This window comes from Pongo pygmaeus, chromosome 14 (genome assembly GCF_028885625.2).
Source record: "Pongo pygmaeus isolate AG05252 chromosome 14, NHGRI_mPonPyg2-v2.0_pri, whole genome shotgun sequence".
In the NCBI taxonomy this organism is placed as follows: domain Eukaryota; kingdom Metazoa; phylum Chordata; class Mammalia; order Primates; family Hominidae; genus Pongo; species Pongo pygmaeus.
In genome coordinates, this window is record NC_072387.2 from 36,527,876 (window position 1) to 36,548,612 (window position 20,737).

A 20,737-nucleotide genomic window follows, 5' to 3' on the forward strand; every position below is an offset into this window, starting at 1 on the left:
CACTACTGTACTCCAGCCTAGGTGACAGAGTGAGACCCTGTCTCGAAAAAATAAAATAAAATAAAAATAAACAAAGAGAGAAGTGGAAGAAGAGGTGGAGTTTTGTATTTATGACTTGAATTTTGTGTTCATGACTGGGTTGACACCCCAATCCACTCCATTTTTAGCCTTGAAACATGGCAAATAGTAACCATTAAAAGGATGGAAAAGAGAAGAAGGCATGGGTGGGAAACTGTGCCTCCCATTTTTGTGCATCTTTGTTGCTGTCCTTCCACTATACTGTACCTTTCAGCATTTTGACGGCAACCTGGATTGAGACTCCTGTTTTGCTAATTCCATAAGCTGTTGCGTTCATCACTTTTCCAAAAGCACCTGATCCTAGTACCTTCCCTGCAAAGACAAATGGTGAGTATGTGCATTTTAAAGATTTTCCAGTGGAAAAGAAATGCTGCAGAAACATTTGGCACATTCCATTCTTACCAAACTCTAAATTTTCTCTTGGAAACTCCCATTTGAGATCATATTCATATTCTCTGAAATCAACGTAGAAGTACTCATTATCTGAGGAGCCGGTCACCTGTACCATCTGTAGCTGGCTTTCATACCTAAATTGCTTCAGAGATGAAATGATGAGTTAGTTAGGAATAGGCAGTTCTGCAGATAGAGGAAAGAATAATGAGTGTTTACCTTTGCTTTTACCTTTTTGTACTTGTGACAAATTAGCAGGGTTAAAACGACAATGAAGAGGAGACAAACACCAATTGTTGCATAGAATGAGATGTTGTCTTGGATGAAAGGGAAGGGGCCTGCAACAAAAGAGTGTCACTCAGCTATGATACAGAATTCCTGTGTGACATTATAAATAGTGGACAACTCATTATAATCTCTCACATCCTGTTTCAGTAATAATCATTTTCAGTCCTCACAACCACTCTACATATACGCTACTCCCCACAGACAATCAGGCAATGTCCCTGTAAAGGACATATTTCCTCCCTAGAAAATTGCAGATTATTCTCAATCCATTCTTTAAAACCATTTACTAGGGTAAATTTACAAGAATTACATCTGGGCCAGGCACGATGGCTCACGCCTGTAGTCCCAGCACTTTGGGAGGCCAAGGTGGGAGGATCACTTGAGTCCAAGAATTAGAAACCAGCCCAGGCAACACAGTGAAACCCTGTCTCTAAAAAAATTCAAAAATTAACTGGGCGTGGTGGCAGGTGCCTGTAATCCCAGCTGCCCAGGAGGCTGAGGCAGGAGAATCGCTTGAACCCTGGAGGCAGAGGTGAGCCAAGATCACGCCACTGCACTGCAGCCTGGGTGACAGAGCGAGACTCCATCTCAAAAAAAAAAAAAAAAAAAAAAATGCATGGATTTAAACCTACATGATGTACAAGTCAGAGAAAAAAAGAAGTTCATATCCCTTTTATGAAGGTCGCACATGAAAGTGGAGAAGTCAGTTTTGTGAGGTTGGTGATCCTAATTACTAGGGTGGGCGGCCAGGTTTCAGAATTGTTTAACTTAGGAGGGCTCTAAAAAGCAAACCAAAAATTATAAAACAGCAGGCTGAGGGCAAATAAGGAGGCTAATCAAAAGGGAAAATGACAGAGACTCCAAGTGACAAAATCTGTTTCTCTAGAGTTAGATCTTTCCACAGAGATTCACCACACCGGGAGTTTCTGCTTCTCCCGGTCACTGTGACACATGAGTCACAAGGGCACAGGCAGGACTCCACCCCAACCTGTGAAACAGTCTCTCTGGGGATTCTTGCCTGACTCAAGAAACCTTTTCTCACACACTGACCCTATACTCTCCTGTAAAATTCCCCAAGTAAAAGTCAGCGATGGGGACTAACTTCTAGTGGGGAATTCCTGGTGGTGGAATATCACAAGAGCAACTGTTGTACCTGGAGAGTTTAAAAGGATCGTCTCACAAGATGTGCCAAGGGAATTGTATGCACAGCACTTGACCAGGAACCCTTTTATGGCTTCACTCATATTTAGAGTACTGCTCGACACCCACTGTCCAAACACTTTTCTGTTAGCCTTTCTATTCCAGACTCCTTGTGTGATCTCTTCTGTGCAGCTGAAAAAAAAAAAAAACGGCAAAGAATTTAGACAGGTGAGCTGTCATCAGATTGGAAGTAAGGATTTCTGCAGCGAGTTCTAGGAGAGATTCATCCAGTATAAGTTATCAGAAACAATCTATGACCATTGAGAGTTATGGTTGATTGAGAAGGTTGGCATTTTAAATATTTCATCATTTCCTCTTAAATTGTATTCATGAAAGAATCAATAGGTCAGAGAGTTTTATGTTCTTCCATTATAAGAGGCATCAATGTCCTTATTACTTGGGAGACTTGTCTGAACACTTCTTCCAGGTCCAAGATGGTAATGGGTATCCATCCGAGAAACAGGACGCCTGACTTGCTGATGCTTCTGCGAGCACTTGAGGTTTCCCTACAGAAAAGAATGTGTGAAATAAGCTCACTGGCTGGGCATAGTGGTTCACTCCTATAATACCAACACTTTGTGAAGACAAGGTGGGAGGATCAATTGGGCTGAGGAGTTCAAGACCAGCCTGGGCAATACAGCAAGACCCTGTCTCTGAAAATAATAAAATAAAATAAGCTCATGGAGTATAGTAATTTCTGGAAATAGTTTCAAAGTTGCCTACAGTACAGGCTACCCATTTACTCCAGGGCAGTTTGTGCTTCTGGGAGGATGTCTCATTTAGGATGCCTCCAGACCTCTGGTAATTTCTTCTTTCCTCCTTGCCATGCAACCTCCTTGCCATGCAACCTCTCTGCTACACACCATTTTTTCATTGCCAGCCTCCCCCTGGAGAGAGCTGAGGTACAGACCTCCACCTGCTTGCATGCCTTAAAATGATTCTTAGCTTCAGGAGAAGTTGGACTTCTCATGGTTTTATAAGCCAAAGAAATGAAAATTATTAAAAACAAATAAATGAGAGATAAAATGATTTTCAGCCTTTCCTTAACACGACCTTTCAAAATACTAAAATCAATAAAGTCACAACACTAATTCATATTCAGAGACAATGTGAAATAAGTCTTTCAGCTTCTGATGATACACACAGAAAGAGATATATGGCCAGGTGCAGTGACTCTCACCTGTAAGCCTAGCACTTTGGGAGGCCAAGGTATGAGGATCCCTTAAGGCCAGGAGTTTGAGACCAATCTGGGCAACAAAGGGAGGCCCCCTCTCCACAAAAATGGTTTTAAAATTAGCTGAGCACGGTGGCGTGTGCCTGTAGTCCCAGCTACTCGGGAGGCTTAGGAGGATCACTTAAGCCCAGGAGTTTGAAGCTACAGGGATCTATGATTGTGCCATGGCATCCCAGACTGTGTGATAGAGTGAGACCCGGTCTTAAAAATGAAACAGAACAAAATAACATAAAAAATAAAGAGATACATGATCAATGCCAGTAGATATGAGAGTAAAGTTTCAAAACACTTCAGTGTACAAAAACAGTTTTGTAGTAGCCCTTCTAAGCCATTACTTAACTTTTCCTAGTTAAAACTAATAAAAAATTAAGGAATTAAAAAATAAAAATTAAATTCTCGGCAATTTAACTTACTTCTTATATTCAGCGTGAACATTTTGGTCAATTGGGCATCATCATTTTCTGCATGGAATATATATTCTCCTGGCTGGTGCTTATGATTGCAAAACTTGGATATGCTGTTTGAAAAAGAATTAAAGACAAATTTAGCCCGATTGCTACAGGAGATACTGCAACTAATGACAGTGTGCATGGAAGGAGTCTTCCTTGAAATGCTCCTCACTTGCTAAAGTTCACTGGAAAAGGAGATGTCCATATTCTAGACCCTTGCTACTCAAAGTGTGGTCCACAGACAGGCAGCATCAACACTGCCATTGGTATCATCTGGAAGCTTGTTACAATTGCAAGATTTCAGGTCCCATCTCAAATCACTGACTCAGATTCTGCATTTTAAGATGATCACCATGTGAGTCATATGCCCATTGAGAGTTGGGATTGGCCGAAGACTCTCAGTGAGACAAGGAAGTTCCTGCCCCTCTTGCTCTGGATAGTCTGACTTCTCAGAACTTGTGCAGGTGGAGAAGCCTGTAGTTCAGAGGTCCCCAACCCCCCAGCCGCAGACTGGTACCTGTCCATGGCCTGTTAGGAAAGGGGCCACACAGCAGGAAGTGAGCAGCAGGCAAGAGAGCTTTACCGCCTCCTGTCAGATCAGCAGAGGGATTACATTCTCACAGGAGCGCAAACCCCACTGTGAATTGCGCACGCCAGGGATCTAGGTTGTGCACTCCTTAAGAGAATCTAATCTCCAATAATCTGAGATGGAACAGTTTCATCCCAAAACTATCCCCCTACCCCCAATCTATGGAAAAATTGTCTTCCACAAAATGGATCCTTGGTGCCAAAAACGTTGGGGACTGCTGCTGTAGCTGCCCTGCTTCCTGAAATGACAGTCCAAGGCAGGACCTATGACCAACCCTTGACTTACATAGCAATGAACAACGATGAGGGCTCAAATCCACTGAGCTTGTGCAGAAACCTCTGAGTGCTCTCAGCAGGCTCTAGTGCCTACTTGGAGCACTCATCAGCCACTCAATATTTTGACACGGATAACCTGATCTTGGGGACTGTCCACCACGCCCAGCAGGCCTGTGGGTTGCTGGATACTGCAGTGAGATGTTGGATGGTGCAGGAGAGGCAGGGGAGCAATGAGCTGTTGAATATGCCTTCATGCACTCACAGTAACAAAATTGGAGAAAAAGAAAAAAAATTCCCTTAAAACAGAAAAAGAAATCTAAGGCTTGTTCCGAAGATATCTAACTCGACCTCCACATAGCCTACTTAAAGTTTTTTTGTTTTGTTTTGTTTTGTTTTGTTTTCTTGAGACGGAGTCTCGCTCTGTCTCCCAGGCTGGAGTGCAGTGGCGCGATCTCGGCTCATTGCAAGCTCCGCCTCCCGGGTTCATGCCACTCTCCTGCCTCAGCCTCCGGAGTAGCTGGGACTACAGGCGCCCGCCACCACGCCCGGCTAATTTTTCATATTTTTTAGTAGAGACGGGGGTTCACCATGTTAGCCAGGATGGTCTCGATCTCCTGACCTCGTGATCCGTCTGCCTCAGACTCCCAAAGTGCTGGGATTACAGGCGTGAGCCACTGTGCCCGGCCTAGCCTACTTAAAGTTTAAAAAACAAAAAGACCCTGCCTGGCAGGTTAGGAAGGTGAGTCAGAGTGGACGCAGCTTTAGATGAGGAGTGTGGAGGATGCAAAAGACCTAAAAAGTAGGTAGCTCCTATCTTCAAAGATATCTAAACTGGGTGGGTAGACAGGACCCATACAAGTGGAATCGTTAAAGCATTAAACTGAAGTCCAGCAGATGATCAAAGAAGGCAGAGGTCTGTGTCCGTGGGAAAGGTTCGGGGGCTTCATAGAGGAGGTAGAGCTCAAGCTGGAGCCTCACGGATGAGTTGGTTTTGATGAGAGGACAAAAGAAAAGGCATCCAAGGAGGAGACAAAGCAGCGATTGAAGGCGCCAGACAGGAAGTCATAGGGCCACAGTGAGGAGGAACAGCGAGCCTCTCATGGGAGCAGAATATCATGAACAGTATTTTATTTATTTATTTATTGATAAGGAGTCTCACTCTGTCACCCAGGTTGGAGTGCAGTGGCACGATCTCGGCTTATTGCAACCTCTGCCTCCTGGGTTCAAGCGATTCTCCTGCCTCAGCCTCCTGAGTAGCTGGGATTACAGGTGCCCGCCACCACGCCCAGCTAATTTTTTGTGTTTTTAGTAGAGACGGGGTTTCACCATGCTGGCCAGGATAATCTTGATCTCTTGACCTAGTGATCCACCCACCTCAGCCTCCCAAAGTGCCAGGATGAATTACACATTTTAAAAATACAAATTACTTATTTTCTACAATGCTTACTGCCCTGAGCATTGCAATAAAACTTTTTTTGTTTTTTGAGATGGAGTCTCACTCTGTCGCCCAGGCTGGAGTTCAGTGGTGTGATCTTGGCTCACTGCAACCTCTGCCTCCTGGGTTCAAGCAATTCTCCTGCCTCAGCCTCCCAAGTAGCTGGGATTACAGGCACATGCCACCACAGCCGGCTAATTTTTATATTTTTCATAGAGACAGGGTTCACCATGTTGGCCAGGCTCATCTTGAATTCTTGACCTCCTGTGATCCTCTCTCCTTGGCCTCCAAAAGTGCTGGGATTACAGGCATGAGCCACTGCACCTAGCCTTAATTTTATTTTATGTAATTTTTCTGTACAGATGGAGTCTCACTATGTTGCCCAGGCTAGTCTCAAACTCCTGGCCTTAAGCCATCCTCCCACCTCGGCCTCCCAAAGTGCTGGGATAACAGGTATGAGTCACGGTGCCTTGGCCTATGAAGAGTGTTTTATATTCACCTGCTGATGGCAGCAAAAGTTTACTGGAAGTTTAAAGGCAGTTGTAGCAATCCAAGAACTCATTCATTCGTTCCTTCATTCAACTGTCAATGTTAGAACCTGTTTGTGACGGAAATTGAGGACACAACAGCAAATTCAAAAAATTGGGTTTCTGTTCTCACAGAATTTACAATTTGGTGGTGAAGGTACAGGGGTAATAAGCAGTTAGAGTGTGGGAAGTTTCTGTGATAGGAGAAGTAAAAGTTCAGGTTTGAGGTTTCGGAGCATGACAAGAGGAGCGTTGTTTAATGGAGGAGAATGGGAAAGGAGAGAAAAGAGCAAACCCAAGAGGCACCAGAAAAAAAGAAATGGCAGGGGCTAGATTGGATACAGAAGATAAAGGGGAGAAGAGAATCCCAGTTGGTCCCCAAGACTCAAAACACGCCTGTAATCCCAACACTTTGGGAGGCTGAGATGGGTGGACTGCTTGAGGCCAAAAGTTTGAGACCAGCCTTGGCAACCTACTGAGATCCCATATCTACAAAAAAAATCCACAAAACGCCACTGCGTAATTGCAGCTTTTGAGCCCACGTTTGTGTGACACCAATGTTCTGTGCCCTGAACTGGTAAGCCAAGGTAATTCTGACTGTGTATTGTGAACGAGAGAATTCATCTCTCTGACCTATCAAAAGTTTCAGGCAGTTAAAAGTTGACCTTTGGGGGGGTGCAGGGGTTCATATCTGTAATCCCAGCACTCTGAGAGGCCGAGGAGGGTGCAATACTTGAGCCCAGGAGTTCGAGATCAGCCTGGGCAACATGGCAAGACCTTGTCTCTACAGAATTTTTTTTTTTAATTAGCTGGGTGCGATGGCACACACCTGTGGTCCCAGCTACTTGGAAGGCCGAGGTAGGGGAATTGCTGGAGCCACTGTACTCCAGCCTAGGCAAGAGAGCAAGACCCGGACTCAAAAAAAAAAAAAAAAAAAAAGGCTGAGCATTGAATAAGGTGTTTAACCTTGTTTTGCTTTGTTAACAAGAAGCCTGAAGAAGTCAAAAAGGGGAATTTGTTATCCTGACCTATTTCTGGACAACAAGGAGGAAATCACTGGTGAAGTGGAAACAATAGAAAGATTGGGGGAAAGCCAGATTACAACCCTAAGGAGGAGAAGAGGAAACAGAGCTCCATGCCAGTGCCCGACCTCAGGAAGGCAGTGTGGAAGAGGCTGGAATGGAAGTGGCCCAAGAGAAGAAAGGCGTGAGCTTCTAAGAGGGAAAGTGTAATTCTCTCGGGACAATGGCCAAAGACCCTGAAAAAGGAGAAGAGAGGAGGTAACAAAGCCAGTGCGGCTCACCAGGGAGCACATCAGAGACACCAGTCAATTCAGTGGAAAAAGAAATGACCAGTACAATTACTTATCATGAGGCAGACCAAAGCAAAATGTTTTGTAAACGTTTTTCTCCGTTAGTCTTCTGTGCTGTCTTAATAGAGTGTGGTTTGCCACCGTTTAGAAGAGATAGCACCTGAAATATTTTTCATTCTTCTGAACAAACTCCAGGTAGGAAATTGGTCACATAAATAGCAGGAACACAAAATTGAATATCCAAATGGCTTTAAACTGCCTTTCTTCATGCTTATGACAGTTAACCCTGGAAACAATGACAACTAAAATGACAACCGCGTCCTGACCCCATGGGAATTCCAAGGGCACTAACCAATTAGGCTGATTGGGAGATGCAAAGCTTCCTCTTTCGCCTAGGGGTTTTCTACAAATGGCCAGCCGGCAGGAGACAGAGGTCAGGACATTTGAGTTTACAGTAAAACAATACCTCGGTGTCTAAGAAGATGCGTTCTCATTACAACTAAGAAAAGGGGTTTCTTGGCTGGGAACGATAGCTCACACCTGCAATCTCAGCACTTTGGGAGGCCAAAGGAGGAGGATCACTTGAGGTCAGGAGTTCGAGACCAGCCTGGCCAACATGGTGAAACTCCGTCTCTACTAAAGATACAAAAAATTAGCCGGGCACGGTGGCACGTGCCTGTAAACCCAGCTACTCAGGAGGCTGAGGCAGGAGAATCGCTTGAAGTGGAGGTTGCAGTGAGCCGAGATGGTGCCATTGCACTCCAGCCTGGGTGACAGGGTGAGCCTCCATCCAAAATAATAATAATAATAATAAATAAAAATTAAAAATAAAAAAATAAAAATGTCAAAGAAAGAGAAAGGAAAAAAAAGTAAAGTTGTGCCCATCAACAGGAGTTAGTTAAAATAAAAATTTCTAAAAAGCGGAATACTATGCAGCCATTAAAACAATAAGGTAGATATAAAAACATATTAATATAGAAAGATACTCATGATATATTTTAAGTGAAAAATCAGATTACTAATGGTACCTTATTTCATGTTTATACAAAGACCCATATTGTATGTTTCTATCATGGTGGTTACATAGAAAAAGTCTGCAATGTCATCTCTGGAGGTGGAATTATGGTGTTTTTTTTTAAGGCAATTTCAGAAAAAAAGAATGAATAAAGGGTATTGGCTTTGCCTTCTGTGACTGGGCAAGTAATTTAGCCTCAATTTCCACATTTCATAAAATGGGATTATGAGGGTTAAATAAGGTAATACACCTATAGGGTTTTGCACACGGTAAGAGCTCAAAGGATCTTTTATTCTCACAGAATGGCTTCATAAGATGTGGTTAATAACTTACAACTAAGTGGGGTCTTGGGAAGACCTGCAGCCAGGAATGTTGTCTCAAACTGCAGAAGTGAATGGGAACGGGATTTAGATAGGAGCTGCTGGTATTTCTCTAGACTCAAACTTTTCCCTCATTTTCCCTCCTTTCTGTCTATGCTCAAGGCTCAACTCCTTCAGAAAATAGGAAAAAAAAAACAAAAAAAAACTCCTCTCCCAGGCTCCATAATCTTCTGTAATTGTGTGTCACTCATTGTATGTGACAGCCTGCTTTTCAGTTTGTGGTTCTTCTGAGCAGGACCCTGGCTCACCACCCAGAACCCAAACGACTACCACACAGCTGTTTACCCCGTAAGCACTCGGTTAGTGCCTACTGTGGGCAAAACTTAGATTCACAGAGTTGGAAAAATAAATATTTCAGGAAAAAGGAAAACATCAGGCTTAGGCAAGGCTAAGGAGAAGGTTTCAGAAGAGGTTACTAAATAATTACAACAGTCCCATTCCTTTTTTTTTCCCATAAAAGTGGAAAAAGCTAAGGTAGATTTGGAATTCGTAATTAAGTCTGTAGAGATAGGAAATTATACAAACTAATGGGTGAAATATCCTGGAAACCTTTATCAGGACCAGGACACCAGGACGGCTAGAAAGTTATAATTTAATAAAATGTAAACATATAAAGGCAAGCCCTAGTAAACTTTGGCGTAATATTTGAGGAAGTAAATTGGAGAAATGAAGCTGTGAAAGTGGGGAAGCCGAGAGATTTCTGGTGCACATACCGTGACCACACCAAAGTTTTTTCAGGGGTAGTGTTATTACAGGGGCCTTTCAGTAACAGATTTTTAAAAAATTGTATCACTTCGCCTATAAAATCTTGATACATGACTAAAATACTGTACTTCACAAACCAAATTTGGTTCAATTAAATTGTTGAATCTAGGTGGTAGGTAAAGAATGCTCATGCACTATTATTTCAACTTGTTAGTAAATTTGAAACTTTCTGTAATAAAAAGTCAAAAGGAAAGACGGGTGCAGTGGCACACGCCAAGCTGCAGCTACTCAGGAGGCTGAGGCGGGAGGATCACTTGAGCCCAGGGGTTAGAATCCAACCTGGGCAACATAGCGAGACCCTGACTCTAAAAAATAAAAAGAAGCCAGGAAAGGTGGCTCACGGCTGTAGTCCCAGCACTTTGGGAGGCCGAGGCGGGTGGATCACAAAGTCAGGAGTTTGAGAACAGCCTGGCCAAGATGGTGAAACCCCGTCTCTACTAAAAATACAAAAATTAGCCGGGTGTGGTGGTGCATGCCTGTAATCCCAGCTACTCGAGAGGCTGAGGCAGGAGAATCACTTAATCACCTCCACCGGGAGGAGAATCACTTAATCACCTCCGTTGGGAGGAGGAGGTGGCAGTAAGCCAAGACTGCGCCACTGCACTCTAGCCTGGGTGACAGAGCGAGACTCCGTCTCAAAAAAAAAGCAAAAAGAAGGGCCAGGCGCGGTGGTTCATGCCTGTAATCCCAGCACTTTGGGAGGCCAAGGTGGGCGTATCATTTGAGGTCAGGAGTTCAAGACCAGCCTGGCCAACATGGCAAAACCCCGTCTCTACTAAAAATACAAAAAAAATAGCTGGGCACGGTGGCGCATGCCTGTAATCTCAGCTACTAGGGAGGCTGAGGCAGGAGAATCACTTGAACCCAGGAGACAGAGGTTGCAGTGAGCCAAGATCACGCCACTGCACTCCAGCCTGGGCAACAGAGTGAGACTCCGTCTCAAAAAAAAAGCAAACAGAAAGAAAAGTGGAAATGACCCCTGACTATAATCTAGTCTTCCATCCCCATCTCAATATAGAGCCTCATGTGGAGAGAAAAAGACATTTAGAGCACTCAGAGATGTGTTCAAATTTTGTGTTCTTCGTTTCTTGTTCAGTATTTTGAGCATGTCTTTTCATGAAGAAGGAGGGCCCATCTCTCCTTTGCTGTGTGTCGTCAGTGGCCCGTAACACCTGGTACATTATCAGTACCAACAATGCACATTATTAGCACAAACACTGTAGCTCTTCAAGAACTTTTAAATACAATAAACACTGAGTATTGGGTGTTGTGCTAAGAACCATGTGCGTGGTCCTTGTAGTGAAAAGGATGCTGTTGACTCATCTTTGGCCCAGACTGCACTGTGAGTTGCATTCCAGATATGATGATGAATTCATTCATTTATTAAACACACACTTACTGAACAAGGCATTGTACAAAGAGAGAGAAATATGGCAGCACACCTATTCTTAGAGTTTATAAACTCCCTGGTGAGATGCGACATACAAGGAGGTAACTCTGTTACCAGATAAGTAGGAATAAGTGAGGTACAAAACGCTGTAGGACTCAGGATCTCCCCTAATTCATTCATTTGGCTACCTCTATAGGATGACAACTTGGGGTCGTAGGTACAGATTGTGGTCATGGAATGAAACTACACGAAGCAGCCCACTACATTGGTTCATGACCCATATATCAGTGACATGGTCCCCAATTGGTGATTCTGTAAAATCCAGATATCACCAGCACAGTAGCAATCTGTGTACATTCTGGGGGGGAGAGGGAAGGCAACATTATCTTATTCACTCTTGCAGCCCTTCACAGCATCACACCCATCAAGAGGATATTAAAGTAATATTTATTGAACTAAATTGAATTGACCCCTTATCTCTTTGAATCAGGTTCAGAAGAGATTCCCATAATGCTAAGAGCTTATCTAACATGGGGATAGGATACAAAGGAGAGAGGGGACAGTGATATGCTGATTTCCTTCTGAATACAGGCCAAGTGGTAATCAAGTCAACTAGGGTAAAGAGGGGCTGACTCCCCAACCTTCTACATTTAAAAGCTTGATGGGCCAGGCGCAGTGGCTCACGTCTGTAATCCCAGCACTTTGGGAGGTTGAGGCAGTTGGATCACTTGAGGTCAGGAGTTCGAGACCAGCCTGGCCAACGTGAAGAAACCCCGTCTCTATTAAAAACACAAAAAATTAGCTGGGCATGGTGGTGTGCACCTATAATCCCAGCTACTTAGGAGGCTGAGGCAGGAGAATTGCTTGAACCCAGGAGCTTGCAGTGAGCTAAGATCGTGCCACTGCACTTCAGTTTGGGCAACAGAATGAGACTCTGTCTCAAAAAAAAAAAAAAAAGCTTGATGTTTCTGAATAACATCTTATGACAACTGTGGGGTGATGCCTCTAAGGCAATGGTTCTCAAAAAAAAATGCCAGGGGTTATTTTTCTCAATTTGGCAGTGTCTGGAGATATTTTTGGTTGTCACACTGGGAAAAGGGAATGTGCTCCTGGCATCCAGTGGGAGGAGGCCGAGGATGCTGAAAAGTATCCTATAATGCACGGGATGGTCCTTCACAACAAAGAATTATCCTGCTCAACATGTCAGCAGCGCCACTGTTGACAAACCCTGAGTTTGGGGGAGTGTGTTTCAGTCAGCTCCCAGACCAGTCTGCTTTCTTAATTACCTTAAAAATGAATGCTCTGAACATTGGGGGGGGTTTCAGTAAGAGATGGTAGACAACTCCATGCAAACCCTGCACTGAGATTCTAAAAGTCCCAACAAGGGACTTTTAGTACAATTCCTTTTAGGTATAAAGAGTAACACAATAATCATGAAACAAACACTTAGCAGAATCAAGGTGAAAAGAACTCCTACTCTTCATCTAGAACAGGGCTATCCAATGAAATAGAATGTGAGTCACAACTGCAAGCCTTGTGCATCATTTACAAATTCTGTTGGATGTATAAAGTAAAAGGAAGCAGGTGAAATTAAGTTTAATAACAGATTTCACTGAATGCGATATATCCAAAATACTATCATTTTAATATATAATCAATATAAAAATTGTTTTAATTTTATTATTATTTTTTCTTTTTGAGGCAGGGTCTTGCTCTGTCATCCAGGCTGAAGTGCGGTGGCGTGATCATGGCTACTGCAGCCTCGACCACCTGGGTTCAATCAATCCTCCAACCTCTGCCTCCCAAATAGCTGGGACTAAAGATGTACACCACCACACTCAACTCATTTTTGTATTTTTTGTAGAGATGGGATTTTGCCATGTTATCCAGGCTGGTCTCAAACTCCTAGGATCAAGCGATCCACCCGCCTTGGCTTCATAAAGTGCTGGGATTATAGGTGTGACCCACCGAGCCTAGCCAATATAAAAATTATTAATAATATATTTTACATCATTTTTTCCATACTAAGTCTTCAAAATCTAGTGTGTATTTTACAATTAGAGTACCTCTCAATTTGGACCAGACACATTTCAAGCTCTCAATAGCCACATGTGGCTGGTGGCTACTGTACTGGACAGCACAGATCTAGACCTGTGATAGGAATCACCAAAGGTTCTCATTAAAAAAGCAGAGTCTGAGCGTTGTGCCCCAGTTTTGAGTCAGCATGTCTGGAATGGGAGCCAGGAATCCACATTTTAAACATTTGCTCAGATGATTCTTACACAGTTGTTCAACAGACCACATGCTGAGAAAGGATGATTTATTCTAGTCCATTGACTTGTTTGAAAGATAACATGTGTGTCTCAGTGTCTTATAGGCTAGTCCAAAACCATGTTCCATAGCATTGGTTGAAAGAGACAGGAGACATCATAACTATAGAAGATATAGGGGAAAGTTGTTTTTTGTTTTCCAAAGAAGGAATGGAGAATTCCTCCCACAAGAGAATCTTTCGGCTGGGTGCAGTGGCTCACGCCTGTAATCCCAGCACTTTGGGAGGCCCAGGTAGGGTGAATCTCCTGAGCTCAAGAGTCCGAGACTAGCCTGTGCAACATGGCAAAACCCTGTCTCTACCAAAAATACAAAAAATTAGTCAGGTGTGGTGGTGTCCCAGCTACTTGGGAGGCTGAGGTGGAAGGATCACTTGAGCCTGGGAGGTGGAGGTTGCAGTGAGCCAGTATTGCACCACTGCACTATAGCCTAGGTGACAGAGTGAGACCTCATCTCAAAAAAAAAAAAAAAAAAGAAAAAGAAAAAGAAAAAGAAAAGAAAAATTGTTTTTCTTAAAAAAAAGAATCTTGCATAGTTTCTCATACAAATCCCGAGGAAAACAACATTTTCCTTCAGCACTTACTATCGGGCTATTTCTGCATGTATTTTTTGAAAATTTAAATCAATACACCTATGAGTAATGTTTTTCTGTTTTTAAGGAGTTTTACTTCCTCAATCATCTGCAAATGTTTTAAGGGAGACTCAGTGTATTATACACCGCACTCTCAAACAGGAAGTAAAAACTACCTTGTGACTCAGAAAATGCCAGAGAACCAGACTCAAACTAGACCAGACTAATACGGTTCTTTCTGTTTTCATGCAGCAGGTTATATTATCTAAAGTAATGGTAAAACTGCTACTGTATCCTCACATCTGCTTATTGTTTTCTTATCTCCAATTTCAACTCAATAATAGTTAAACTCATAATAAGTGAATTTGCTTCCATAAGTATAAAACTGTCCTTCTCAAGGGCAACAAGCAAGGAGAATTATGCTAAAAATGATATCTTAGAGTCCTTTGTGGTCTCACCTGTATCCGTCATCGAGACCCTTTTGCTCACAAGGAAATGATTTTCGAGAGAAGGTCCACGTACATCTGATTTGTGGGTAGGCTTTAAACCTGACAGAAAAACAAAACTCTTCATATTGGTCAATTTCATAATCTTCACTTGAATTGGTAGCATTTATAAATCCCTTTTCTGTAAGAAAAAATAGGCATTTATGAGTTAATTAATAATATTCATATGGAAACGTATTGAGAAGATAAAATAAACTTGTATTCATCAGTTTAACACAGGAAAACTCAGGTGTTGGCATGCTGCAGGTCAGGTTGGATAATCCAAGTGAAAACCCAGGAGTCCTATCCCTAGTTCTAAGCCTGAGCTCATCATCTTTCGAAGTTAAGAAATGTTTAAAAAAAGAAAGAAGGAAAGAAAAAGAATGGGATGTAGATAATTGACTGTCTGGCACCTGTTCTCAGCCAGCACCACTCTTTGATGAAAGAGAGTAAAATAAACTCAAGGCACAAATAAAAGAGCAATCTGGCTAGCAATATTCATGAGGTTGCCTTACAGAACACTTCCTTATTAATCTGCTAAGAGCATCACTGTATTTCTTAGCATTTTCATTATGGCTGAACGCTGTACCCTAATCTGAGATTACTGAATTGTGGTTATTTTCAGATCCTACATACCCCACCAAAATTTCAGTGCATCTAAGGGCTTGTACTGTCTCTCAGTGCTTACTGCCCTAACAGTGCAGTTAGTTGGTTCTCAGAACTAGTATTTGTTGTCTATTTTGTATCAGGCTCTGTGTCAGTTTCTGGAACTACAAGGATAGAATGAGTTGTCCTTGTCCTTAAGAAACTTACAGTCTACTGGAGGATAAAAGTACACAAACAGATGGTCATATTTACAATGTGTTATATGCAAAGACAGTGGCATTCAAGCGGGCCTGGTTTAACGGGAAAAGGAAGAGGGTGGGCAGATTATCTTTGCAAAGCTATTCTAAATCCGTTTCTTTCTTAGTGTTTGATAGTAGCATTATACTGAAATCAGAATTTGTACCACATACCTCACATTCCACACTAAAGCAACTAAAAATAGGAATAAAGATTGTGTGAGCAGCCTGCATTACCTACGATGGTAACCAAAGCTGATTGACTGGGATGCTTTGAAGAGGAACAAGTGTAGTATCCGGTGTCGTTTCTTGCCACTGATGATACAAAAGCAAACAGAATCCGTATCATAGTTCTGTTTGTTGAATAGGTACTCATCTCAAAGTAGTTGCCCTAGGTTTTAATAAAACAGAGTTTGCATTTAATGTTTTCAATCCGGACTATTAGTTAATTGTTCCTGCATTTTCAGAATACAAACTTGTCCTATTACCTCCTCGAGTGCTTTGTTTTCTAATTCCCAGGTGAGCCCGAATCCATGGTTCACATGAACAGCTTTGCACCTTATCCATAAGGGTTCCCCTACTTTAAGAAATAATTGTGGCAATGTGGTCTGAGGAGTTTGATTTAGATCTAGGAGATGAAAACATCCCAAGTGAGAAAAAAAAAAGTGATTTTTGCCTCATCACAAAAGATATCCTGAACATTCTGAACAAAGACTTTAGCATCATCTCAAATATTACTAACCACATTAATAAAAGAAGCTTTTAGAGACTGACTCCTCTTTTATGAAGAAATCAGCATTTACAGAATCCATAATACTGCATTTACTGTGGCCTGAAGGAATGACAGGATTTCTGAAGCTGAATGATCACCTACGCAGTTACCGTTAGTCCCTGATAGTTGCTAAGAACTGGTCACTGAAAATGAAAGTGCGTGACATTATAGTGTTACCTATTGTGAAGAGCCTGGTGCATTCCCTGCCCAGTTCATTTCTGGCACAGCACCTTATGTCCGTCCCAAATAATTCATGAAGCACTTTTTCCTCCTTTTTAACAACAGCTGGACTTTCTTCTTTACAGCTGCAATTAGAAAAGAAGTACCATTTGGCTAAACAAGTTTTTAAATTACAAATGAATGCTCAAGAGGAGAACAAAGTTCTAGAGCCAGTTTTAAGGGTCAAATGGTAAACAAAAGGTCAAAAGGTAAACAAGCCCATATCTATGGTTTCAGCTAAGAGCTCAGAAGGGAGCTAGCTAGTTACTCATTATCTCAATGAATTAGAATAACACTAAGGAGAATTACATAATAAAACAGTTTAAAATTGTTCATGTTTGGTGATCTCTTTGTTGCCGTTGTTTAAAGACAGGGAAAGAAAGGGAAAAAAATGAGAAAGAAGATGAAGGAAAAAAAGAGAAGAAAGAGAGAAGAGAAAAAGCATGATTTGATTGGACTTTCATGAAGTTTAGCAAGGTAAGCATCCTTTTGGGACGCAGTAAGGGAGGGGGAAGCTAAAGTTTCAAAAGTCACCCGAGTTCCCATAGGAACAGAGGAGGGCCAAGGTGTCACCCACAAGGGAAGTCAGTCAAGACTCCCAAGTATTCAACAGAGCAAAACCCCTCTCCCTGCCTCAGCAGAAAGCGAACTTTTGTACCACTTTGGAACAAAGTATTTGGTACTTTTTCTCCTTCTATTTGGTCCTATTTAAAAAAAAAAAAAAAGTTGTTTAGTAAATTTTAATTAGTTCAAACTGCATGAATTTTTACTTTGTGAGAACTTAGCTTTGGCATATATGAAAAACTATGTAAACATTTATACCATACTTCCTATCGTCTAGGCACTGTTCTATGTGCTTTACATATACCAATTCATTTAATCAGCATAGCAATCCTATAAGTATTTGTTGTCATCCGTATTCTTCTGATGAGGCACAGAGAGTAAGTAACTTGTCCAAGGCCACATAGCTGCTAAGCAAACTAGGGTTCAAACCCAGGCTATCTGGCTCTAGATTCTATATCTTTAAACAATCACATTAGACTGCTTTTCCAGAACAAATAGGATAATCAGAAATTAAACATTTAGTCACAAGGAATTTCTTTCTTCCTTTCTTTTCTTTTTTCTTTTTTTTTTTTTTAAGATGGAGTGTTGCTCTGTCACCCAGGCTGGAGTGCAATGGCGCGATCTCGGGTCACTGCAACCTCCACCTCCTGGGTTCAAGCGATTCTCCTTCCTCAGCCTCCTGAGTAGCTGGGATTACAGATGCCTGCCACCACACCTGGCTAATTTTTGTATTTTTAGTAGAGACGGGGTTTGACCATGTTGGTCAGGCTGGTCTCGAACCCCCAACCTTAGGTGATCCGCCTGCCTTGGCCTCCCAAAGTGCTGGGATTACAGGTGTGAGCCACTGCGCCCGGCCTATAATTTCCTTTTTTTTTTTTTTTTTTGAGAAGGAGTCTCACTCTGTCACCCAGGCTGGAGTGCAGTGGCGCAATCTCGGCTCACTGCAAGCTCTGCCTCCCGGGTTCACGCCATTCTCCTGCCTCAGCCTCCTGAGTAGCTGGGACTACAGCGCCCGCCACCACGCCCGGCTAATTTTGTTTGTATTTTTAGTAGAGATGGGGTTTCACCATGTTAGCCAGGATGGTCTCGATCTCCTGACCTCGTGATCCGCCGGTCTCGGCCTCCCAAAGTGCTGGGATTACAGGCGTGAGCCACCACGCCCAGTCTAGAATTTCTTACTAATAAGAGAATTTTACTTTAAAATCAGTATCTTTCTTTTTGCACCAACCAGATGCCCAGGGAGCCAACGATCCTGGAACGTAGAGGGACTTTTTACTTGTGTAGCATGATGCCCAGGAAGGGCTCTGCAGTTGATTTGAGGGGTTCCAAAAACGCCCTTACCAAAAAAATCCTTGTCCTCCCTGTGAAGCCCACATTGGCCATTCTGTATTATTTATTTATTTATTTATTTTATTTTATTTATTTATTTATTTATTTTGAGACGGAGTTTCGCTCTTGTTGCCCAGGCTGGAGTGCAATGGCGTGATCTCGGCTCACCACAACCTCTGCCTCCCAGGTTCAAGAGATTCTCCTGCCTCAGCCTCCAGAGTAGCTGGTATTATAGGTGCCCGCCACCACACCCAGTTAATTTTTTGTATTTTTAGTAGAGATGGGGTTTCACCATGTTGGCCAGGCTGGTCTCAAACTCCTGACCTCAAGTGATCTGTCCACCTTGGCCTCCCGAAATGCTGGGATTACAGGCGTTAGCCACTTCACCCAGCCCTATACTGGCCATTTTTTAACTTTAAGAAGCCAAAGTTTCCTGTTTAAATGAGCATAAATTAAATTTTACATACAGCTAGATGTCAACTACATTAGAAAAAGGCCAAAAGGAAATTATGAGAATAGCAGCTACCATGGATGTGTCATACCTTTCCCCCTGTGAATCGCAAAGCACCCATTCCACGATCGGCTCTGGAACGCTCTCAGATATGCAGACCAGGGCGTCCTGGTTTTCCATTTTTCTAAAGTAAGGTCTTCTTAATGTGTAAAGCAGGGTATCTAAAGCATCATAAGTTATTAACATTTTACTATTTTAAAAATAATTCTCTTAGCAGCCCCTCAAAAAAGGATTCTATGTCATTATGAAAAGTTCGCAACCATTACATATACATATTTTTTTGTATAATAAAGGCATCAAAAGCAAACCAACCATTATATTGAATTTAGCTCTGGCTGCAGTGTCAACTTTAACATTTCTCCTCTTGGCCAATTTCTTTGGGTATTTCACAAATCCACAGCTAACTAAAGTAGTCGAGTGAAGCCATGTGAAAATACAAATATTGATAGGCACAGGAAAAAGGAAATTAGCAATAACATATGGCTTAAACTCTTGTTTAACACATAGTTTAGACCTCAACTTTCTTCCTATAATTTGATCTGCAACTAGGCAGAAATATACCAAAATTTAGAAAGACAGAAGAAACATGGTAGGGTGGAGTTCGAATTGCAACAGAACTTGGAGGTTTAGTTGAGCCTCCCACTCACACTGGACCATCACACACACACACACACACACACACATACACACATACACAGACACACACCATCCTTCACTCCCAGCTATTTCTAACATAAACTTTCTACTTCTACTTTGACTCTTCTAGAGACTGGAGTTCATGACCTCCCAGGGCAGGTCATTCTAATTTCTGACAAACTTTTTTTTTTTTAAGGAAAGTTTCGCTATACTGAATTTCAGCCTCTCTCCTTACAATAAATTTTGTTTGAAAATATTATGTATTGTTTGATATATATATATATATGAAAGAATATATGGAGTGTAAATTTCAAAGCATAATAACAACAAATACCCACGGAGCCACTATCCATCTAACAACTAGAATATTAATAAATACCTTTTGATCTACTTTTGTGCTTCTCCCCATCTCTCAACTGTACGTATCCTTTATTCTGAATTTTGTTTATTATTCGGGGACTCTTCAAAGTAGTTATACCACATAAATATGTGGCACTAAACAATATATTGATTTACTTCATTCTTGAGCTTCAAAATAGTGTTATCAATCAATACGTAGCTTCCACAACTTCATTTTTTCATCCAACCTTATGTTTTTAAGATTCATCCATGGTTTTACATGTAACTATACTTTATTCATTTTTTTTTACTGCTACATAATATTCTATTGGTAAATATATCATTATTTTTTCATTTTCTTGCCGTAGACATTTGGGTTGTTTTCTTTTGTGTGTGTATGTGAGACAGGGTCTCTGTCACCCAGGCTGGAGTGCAGTGGTGCAATCTCAGCTCACTACAGCTTCAACCTCCCAGGCTCAAGTAATCTCCCTGCCTCGGCCTCCCAAAGTGCTTGGATTACAGGTATGAGCCACCACACCCGGCCACAGTTTTTTGTATGATCAACCATGTGCTCTGAACATTCCACACATTTGTACTGAGGCATGTGTATAACAGTTTCCTTAATAACATTCTTAAGAGTGGAACTGCTGGTCTACATGGTATGAGCACATTCAGCCTTACACATAACGATCATTTGTTTTCCAAAGTGGTTATACTAATTTATGTTACACAGCAGGATATGAGAGCACCTATTGCTTTATAGACTTGCCAAGACTTCTTAATTTTCAGCAATCTAGCAAGTATAAAATGGTAT

At 41.9% G+C, this 20,737-nt stretch overlaps 1 protein-coding gene across 2 annotated transcripts in view; it reads right to left on the reverse strand.

Moving 5' to 3' along the window:
• The window catches only part of FLT3 (fms related receptor tyrosine kinase 3), a 97,008-nt gene that overhangs the window by 30,323 nt on the left and 45,948 nt on the right, over positions 1-20,737 (reverse strand). For both annotated transcript variants that reach the window (XM_054446513.2, XM_054446514.2), the window contains 11 exons: positions 18,980-19,109; positions 16,503-16,630; positions 16,042-16,181; positions 15,791-15,944; positions 14,685-14,853; positions 3,604-3,707; positions 2,354-2,462; positions 1,910-2,088; positions 700-806; positions 481-613; positions 286-390 (listed from right to left, as the gene is read on the reverse strand). In XM_054446513.2, coding sequence (XP_054302488.1) covers positions 286-390; positions 481-613; positions 700-806; positions 1,910-2,088; positions 2,354-2,462; positions 3,604-3,707; positions 14,685-14,853; positions 15,791-15,944; positions 16,042-16,181; positions 16,503-16,630; positions 18,980-19,109 — 1,458 coding nt within the window. The remainder of the gene's footprint in view (positions 1-285; positions 391-480; positions 614-699; positions 807-1,909; positions 2,089-2,353; positions 2,463-3,603; positions 3,708-14,684; positions 14,854-15,790; positions 15,945-16,041; positions 16,182-16,502; positions 16,631-18,979; positions 19,110-20,737) is intronic.